Genomic DNA, 8,545 nt, shown 5'->3' on the forward strand with positions numbered 1-8,545 from the left:
TCCCAGGAAGCAGCAGTTACATTTCATTAGGATTACACTGTATTAAGCTTTAATACTATAATTGCCATAACCGGGTTACCAGACGATTCTCAGCTCTATAGAGCTTTGTAGTTTCAGCTTTTGTTCAGCTGTCCAGCCCATAACCTTACCATTTTGGTACACTGTTACTACTCGTATAGGCTACTCTTTTTTTAGGATTAAGGTGATTATAGGGGATATTAACTGAACACTTTCTTCCTGTGAAGGTTTGGGGGAGACAGCTATTACTAACCAGGACTTACTCCGAAAACAAATAGTTCCAGCTAAGCCCATGTTAGCCGGTGCGGACCGGCAAAAGGTAGCTCCTCTTAGCCGTCCCCCGGCAACTCCCGAGCAGCAGGGAGAATGGGTGACTGTTCAGAAGGGGCATAACGCGAAACCCGCAGGTCCCCACCAACCCGTTCACGTATCTAACAGATATTCCCCACTCAGCGAGACACCCGCTGAGAAGCCAACTCTGGTTATTGGTAGCTCTATTATGAGAAACGTGAATTTAGAGACCGAAGCGTCCACAGTCACATGCATTCCGGGGGCCAGAGCGGGCGACGTTGAGGCGCATCTTAAACTGCTGGCTAAAAATAAACGTAAATACAGTAGGATTGTTATTCACGTCGGTGGTAATGATGTTCGTTTACGCCAATCAGAATGCACCAAACTTAATGTGGCGTCGGTGTGTAGTTATGCTAAAACAATGTCGGACACCGTAATCTTCTCTGGTCCCCTCCCCAATCTGATCAATGATGACATGTATAGCCGCATGTCATCATTTCAGCGCTGGTTGTCTTGGTGGTGCCCAGCAAACAATGTGGGCTTCGTGAATAATTGGACAGCCTTCTGGGGAAAACCTGTTCTGATTAAGAGAGACGGCATTCATCCTACTTTGGAAGGTGCAAATCTCATTTCGGCAAACATTTCAGGGCTCTGTGGACTTAATCCATGACAAACTGGAGTTGAGACCAGGAGGCAGAGTCGCAGTCTTACACGCTTCTCTGCGCTTTCTCCTAGGCAGTCATCCATAGGAATCCCGAACCCAATAAAATATCCAATATTAACGGTGTGTGTGTCTGCCCAAGGACAATTTAAGGTAAAACCTAATAGAGGTGTCATACATAATAACCTAATAAAAGTAAATGTAACAACTACTACAGTGCAACAAAACAGGAAGATTAAATGTGGTCTCTTAAACATAAGATCTCTAGCATCTAAAGCAGGGGTCACCAAACTACGGCCCGGGGGCCGGATCCGGCCCGCCACCCCCCTTTGACCGGCCCCCACCCCCTCTGCCCCCCACCACTTGAACCGGCCCTATGAGGCAAATCCCCAAAAGTCGTCATGGCTTATTTTTTTCAAATTGATTTTTGGAAAATAATAACATGTCTGCGTTTGGTATTTTGTTGATTTCGTTTCAGTTAAAAAAATTATATTTAGTTATAAAATAAAATGCACTATATTTGCCGAATTGTCGTCACCCGACATCTTGGAGATCAAGTGAGTGACAGACAACGCACGCGTAGAGAACTGTCAGTGTTCAGGACAGCAAAAATGGCTAACGTTAAACGAAAAGTTGATAGAGAGTGCAGAATTTTCAAAGAACAGTGGACCAACGACTATTTTTTTGTTCAGTATAAGGACCGTGCCGTTTGCATTATCTGTGAAGAGAGTGTGGCGGTTTTCAAGGAATATAATCTTCGTCGTCACCACGAAACCCGCCACAGTGACTTTGCTAGCTTGCGAGGGCAAGCAAGAGCAGACAGAATTCGCAGAATGAAAGGCGGACTGGCAGCACAACAACAAACATTCATTCGCCAAACCCAGGTAAACCACGTTGCTGTTCGAGCTAGCTTCAAGGTAGCTCACATACTAGCTACCCATGGGAAGCCCTTCACTGATGGGGACTTTGTTAAAAAATGCATCCTTGCTGTGGCCGAGGAGGTGTGTCCCGACAAGAGAGAGGCAGTCAACGGTGTGAGTCTCTCCGCGACTACTATGACCAGGCGAGTAGAAGAATTGGGGGACAACGTTTATGAGCAGCTGAACGAGAAAGCGTCACAATTCAAGTTTTTTGCTTTGGCCATGGATGAAAGCAATGATGTGCAGTACACAGCACAACTGCTCATTTTTATTCGTGGGATTAGCGAAAGCTTTGAAGTGTCTGAGGAGCTGGCAGCACTAAAAAGCCTCAAAGGAACTACAACAGGAGAGGATATTTTTGTCCAAGTGTGCAAAACAATGGAAGAGTTGGGTCTAGACTGGTGTAAATTTGCCAGCATCACTACGGATGGCGCACCTAGTATGGTTGGCACGACAAGGGGGCTAGTAGGGCGCTTGAACAGCGAATTCGAGGAACGAGGTCTCACCCCCCCACTACAAGTCCACTGTCTGATTCACCAGCAAGCCCTATGCTGCAAAGTTTTGAAGTGGGCGTCTGTTATGAAGGTGGTTGTGCACTGTCAACTACATCCGAAAAAATGGTCTGAAACACAGACAGTTCCAGGCCTTCCTCTCCGAGCTTGAGTCTGCCTACGAGGATGTGCTGTACTACACAGAAATCCGGTGGTTAAGCCGAGGCAAAGTGTTGCGCCGTTTCTACGACCTGCTACCCGAAATCAACACCTTCCTGCAGTCTAAAGGTGAAACGGTACGAGAGCTGACCGAGCCAGAATGGAAATGGGACCTCGCATTTTTAACAGATGTGACTGAAATGTTGAACCACCTTAACGTGCAGCTCCAAGGCAAAGGGAAGCTAATCAGTGACCTGTATTCCCACATCAAAGCGTTCGAGGTCAAACTAGTGTTGCTTGTGAGACAGGTCGAAAAGCTGGACTTTACGCATCTCCCTGCCACCCAGAGCTACTGCGCTGAGAAACCACCTGTCACGTTCCCAGTCGAAAAGTGCAAGGATGCACTGGAAATGCTGCAGGGGCAGTTCAGTGTGCGGTTCCGTGAGCTTCATGTCAACGGTAAAGCAATACGTTTGTTCCAGAACCCCTTTGCTGCCGACATAAATGATGCCCATCCCTCTCTTCAGTTTGAACTAGCCGAGTTGCAGAATTGTGATATCCTTAAAGATGCGTTCAAGCCTGACAGTCTCATTGAGTTCTATGCTTCGCTCCCAGGGGAAACCTACCCAAACATCAAACAGCATGCAATGAAGATGTCCACAGTTTTTGGCAGCACCTACATCTGTGAGCAAACCTTTTCCCGCATGAAGCAAACCAAGAATACAACAAGGAACAGACTCACAGATAAACACTTGCATCACACCTTGAGACTGGCTACCACTAGACTGCAACCAGACATTGAACTTCTCATCAGCCAGAAGCAAACACACAGTTCACACTGATACGGTAAGCACACTGATTTTAACAATTACTGATTTTAATTGCTATACATATGAAATGTGAAGGCTCTTTTTAATTTGCTACATATGTTGTAAAATTATGTCACAGAGAAAAGCAGACAGCAGCATGTCTTGCCATTTACTGAATATGGTGCTTCTTGTGTTCAATCCGTCATCCCTCCATGCCAGGGCTCCAGAAGGCACTCTGAAGTGAGGAGAGGAGATTGCTGTTGCTGATCCCATCCCAAAGACAGCACAATTCATCAACAAGTACAAATCCAGCTCACCTACATATAGGCTACTGATTTTGATTGCCATTATTCTGTATTATTGTTGTGCTTTAGTTTTGAGCCTACACTGCTCATGTCCTTTTCACCTTGACCTAAACAAAATGTTAACTGAACATGCTCACCTGGATAGGCATAAGAGTTGGCTAGTTCTATTAGCCTACTCATGTTATTATAATTTTGATGTTTTTTATTTATTTATTTATTTTATAGGCCTATTTATTTGACCTTTATTAAGTGCTGCACACAATTATTATTATTATTATTATTATTATTATTATTATTATTATTATTATCATCATCATCAGGCCTACCTATAATTTATAATTTTGAACTCACCTTTGCCAGTGTCAATCACCTCAACTAGGCAGATGTTTCTTACCTTGACAGCTTTGATGTTATTTTTATTAGAAAACAAATAAATGGAATATCTGTGGTATTTCAAATTAAAGCAAAGTGTGAAGACTCAATTGCTACTTTTGTAAACCACTAGTAAAGATGGTAAACAAATATGTGACAGGAATCAAGTGTTGATATAGTAGTGTGGAAGTAGTAGTGGGGATGGCTGTGCCGGGCTAGTAATCTCTTCTACACAATGAGCTGACTCGGCCCCGGCCCCCCATCACAGTCAGGAACAATAATGTGGCCCCCAGAGAAAAAAGTTTGGTGACCCCTGATCTAAAGCAATACTGGTAAATGATTTAATATCAGATTATAATATTGATATATGCTGTCTCACTGAAACTTGGTTGAGACATGAAGAATATGTCAGCATAAATGAGGCCACTCCACCCAGCCATATCAATACTCATATTGCCCGAGGCACGGGCCGAGGAGGTGGAGTTGCAGCAATCTTTGACTCAAGTTTACTTATCAATACTAAACAAAAATTAAATTATACCTCCTTTGAAAGCCTCATTTTCAGTCTTACGCATCCGACCTGGAAAACTTTGCAGCCAATCTTATTTGTTACAGTGTACCGTGCACCAGGTCCTTATTCAGAATTCTTATCAGAATTCTCTGAGTTTTTATCAGCTTTGGTACTTAAAACAGATAAAGTAATTATCGTAGGTGACTTTAATATTCATGTTGACGATGATAAAAATAGCCTTACTGTTGCATTTAACTCTATATTAGATTCTGTTGGTTTCTGTCAGAGTGTAAATAAACCAACCCACTGCTATAATCACACTCTTGACCTTGTTCTGACTTATGGTATTGAAATTGAGCAACTATTAGTCGAACCGCATAATCCTGCTTTATCCGACCATTTCTTAGTAACTTTTGAAGTACTGTTACTAGACTACAAAGCATTAGCCAAAAGCACCTGCAGCAGAAACCTATCTGTTAGTGCTATAGCCAAATGTAAGGAAGAGATTCCACCAATACTTAACTCGATAGCAGGTCTGCATGTAGGGGAGGAAACTTATACAAAATGTACACCACCCCAAATTGATCATGTTGTTGATAGTGCTACAGATGCGCTGCGAATAAAATTAGACTCTGTTGCTCCTTTGAAAAATAAGAAAATAAAACAACATAGATTAGCTCCATGGCATAATGCCGAAACCCGCAAAATAAAGCAAAAGACGAGACAACTTGAAAGGATATGGCGTTCCACTAAACTTGAAGAATCTCGTTTAATTTGGCATATTACACTCAATGAATATAAGAAAGCACTGCGTAAAGCGAGAACAGCATACTACTGTTCATTAATAGATGAGAATAAGAATAATGCAAGATTTCTTTTCAGCACTGTAGCCAGGCTGACAGAGAGCCACAGCTCGACTGAGCCTTCTATTCCCATAGCACTCAGTAGTAATGATTTTATGTGCTTTTTTAACGATACAATTGTTACTCTTAGAAACAAAATCAATGACCTCTTGCCTTTGACCAGTATAGTGTTATCAACAGCTCCCGGAAACGTAAGTTCTAATATTACACTAGCTAGTAAATTAGAATGCTTTTCAGCCATAAACCTTGAACAATTAAATTCAATGATTCTCTCTTCTAAACCATCAACGTGTATCTTAGACCCGATTCCAACTAAGCTGTTAAAAGATGTTTTTCCATTAATTAGCACTTCTTTATTAAATATTATGAATATGTCTTTATTATCAGGCTATGTTCCACAATCATTCAAAGTAGCAGTGATAAAACCGCTTCTTAAAAAGCACAACCTCGATCCAGAGGTTTTAGCCAACTATAGACCTATTTCTAATCTTCCGTTCCTCTCAAAGATTCTTGAGAAAGCAGTCGCAAAACAGCTGTGTGATTACTTAAAAAACTATGATTTATTTGAAGATTTTCAATCTGGCTTTAGAACACAACATAGCACAGAGACAGCTCTGGTTAAAGTCACAAATAACATTCTAATAGCCTCTGACAAGGGACTTGTCTCTATTCTTGTCTTGCTCGATCTTAGTGCTGCATTTGATACTATCGACCATGAGATCCTATTGCAAAGACTAGAGCACTTAGTTGGCATAGAGGGAACTGCTTTAGGCTGGTTTAGGTCCTATCTATCTGAACGCTCTCAGTTTGTACGTGTCAACGATGAATCTTCCATGCAAACCAAAGTTAGCCATGGAGTGCCACAGGGCTCAGTGCTTGGACCTATTTTGTCCACCCTATATATGCTTCCGTTAGGCAATATTATAAGGAATCATTCTGTAAACTTTCATTGTTATGCGGATGATACTCAACTATATTTATCAATCAAGCCTGATGAAATTAATCATCTAAATAAAATTCAAGACTGCCTCAAGGACTTAAAAACGTGGATGACCTTACATTTTTTGATGTTAAACACGACCAAAACTGAAGTTATTGTACTTGGCCCGAAGAATCTACGAAACAAATTATCTAAAGATATATTAACTATGGATGGCATTAATTTGGCCTCCAGTGAGACTGTAAGGAATCTTGGTGTTATATTTGATCAGGATTGATCCTTTAACACCCACATAAAATCAATTTCAAGGACCGCCTACTTCCATCTACGTAACATTGCAAAAATCAGGCATATATTGCCTCAAAACGATGCAGAGAAACTATTCCATGCATTTGTTACTTCAAGGCTGGATTATTGTAACTCCTTATTATCAGGGTGTACCAAGAAGTCAGTCAAGTCGCTTCAGCTGATTCAAAATGCTGCAGCTCGTGTACTAACCAGAGTTAGGAAAAGGGACCACATTACTCCTGTTCTGGCTGCCTTACACTGGCTCCCTATAGAACACAGGATAGCATTTAAAATTCTTCTTCTCGCCTACAAAGCCCTTAATGGGCAGGCGCCATCTTACCTTAAAGAACTCATTATACCCTATTGTCCTACTAGGGCATTGCGTTCCAAGAATGCAGGGTTGTTGGTTGTTCCTAGAGTCTCTAAAAGTACAATGGGAGCCAGAGCCTTTTCTTATCAAGCTCCACTTTTGTGGAATCAGCTTCCAGTTTGTGTTCGGACGGCAGACACCCTATCCGTTTTTAAGAGTGCGCTTAAGACCTTCCTTTTTGATAAAGCTTATAGTTAGGGCTGATTAGATTCAGCCCCTAGTTTTGCTGATATAGGCTTAGTTTGTCGGGGGACATCTTACTTCTTCCTTCTCTCTGTCTATACCTGTGTACTCTCATATTCCGATTAACCCAGCTTCCCCAAATGTCTTTCTTTTTGGTGTCTATATACGCCGGGATCCGGAGTCATGGATGATCCTGCGGTCCTGTGTCATGGATTGCGAGTCCTGGATCTTGAGTCGTGGCTGTGGTCCTGGATCATAAGTCCTGGATGGATATACTCGTGGCTTCATCTTCCTATTATACACATATGCATTTCCAAACATTTGGACTACCTATGTTGCAAATGTATTATCTTTTCAATTTACACACGGCATCTATTGCACGTCTGTCCGTCCTGGGAGAGGGATCCCTCCGCTGTTGCTCTCCCTGAGGTTTCTCCCATTTTTCCCTTTAAACTGTGGGTTTTCTCTGGAAGTTTTTCCTTGTACGATGTGAGGGTCTAAGGACAGAGGGTGTCGTATTGTCATACTGATATTCTGTACAAACTGTGAAGTCCACTGAGACAAATGTAACATTTGTGATATTGGGCTATATAAATAAACATTGATTGATTGATTGATTGATTCCAAATATCAAAAAGATAGTGAATGATGAATGGTGAAGCCTTTTTTATTATTTATTAGTTATTAGGCAACTTTTCAGGTTCATTATTATATTTTTTCATTCTAGTATAATATGTTTACATGCTTTAATGTTCAGCCACTATGTCCAAACACCAATCAGGGCCTTCCTGGATGACAAGTTGGTGCCAGGAAGCAGGTGGATACTGCAAGGGCTGGAGGAACAGATTGGCTGGGAATTGCGCACGAAACAGATATAGACAATGCCCAAAAGATTCAAGTCAGGAACAGGTGGGTAAAAACCAGGTTATCCAGCAAACAGGCAACCAAAATCCAATAAAGGGGGCAGGCAGAATAGGGCTCAGAATCAGGCGATCCTTCAAACTGTCGAACAACTCCAATCAGGGTGCAGGCAAGAAACTCTGGTCCAAAATCATGCAGACAAGGTCAGGACCTGGCAGAACAGATAACCAAGCACATCAGACTGAAACGCTGCATGGAGAGCCAAAGCTATGTTAATCAAAGATGAGTCTCGGTTACACCGCCAAGTCCTGATGGGAACAGTGACCCAAGGAAGAGCTGGACTGGGAACCTTACCAACTCCCTTGTATGATAAAGCCAAGGGGAAAGAGAGGCACAGGTTGGTCGAGCAGAGTTGTTGGCCTGAGGCATCAAGTGGCCATGACAAGCTCACAAGCAGCAGGGGGTTGTTAAGTTTCTGGCTGGATTTTTTCAAAATCCAAGGA

General features: G+C 42.2%; 1 protein-coding gene across 1 annotated transcript; it reads left to right on the forward strand.

The window, feature by feature from the left end:
• Positions 1-1,803: 1,803 nt before the first annotated feature.
• Positions 1,804-7,796, forward strand: LOC307029617 (general transcription factor II-I repeat domain-containing protein 2A-like; the record flags this gene model as incomplete). Its single annotated transcript, XM_079665697.1, has 3 exons — positions 1,804-2,135; positions 2,476-3,386; positions 3,569-7,796. 2 exons carry the CDS (start codon positions 1,804-1,806, stop codon positions 3,380-3,382), a joined length of 1,239 nt encoding a protein of 412 aa, XP_079521823.1. The 3' UTR covers positions 3,383-3,386; positions 3,569-7,796.
• Positions 7,797-8,545: the final 749 nt, after the last annotated feature.

The sequence above is a fragment of the Notothenia rossii genome (assembly GCF_949606895.1).
Source record: "Notothenia rossii genome assembly, chromosome: 2".
In the NCBI taxonomy this organism is placed as follows: domain Eukaryota; kingdom Metazoa; phylum Chordata; class Actinopteri; order Perciformes; family Nototheniidae; genus Notothenia; species Notothenia rossii.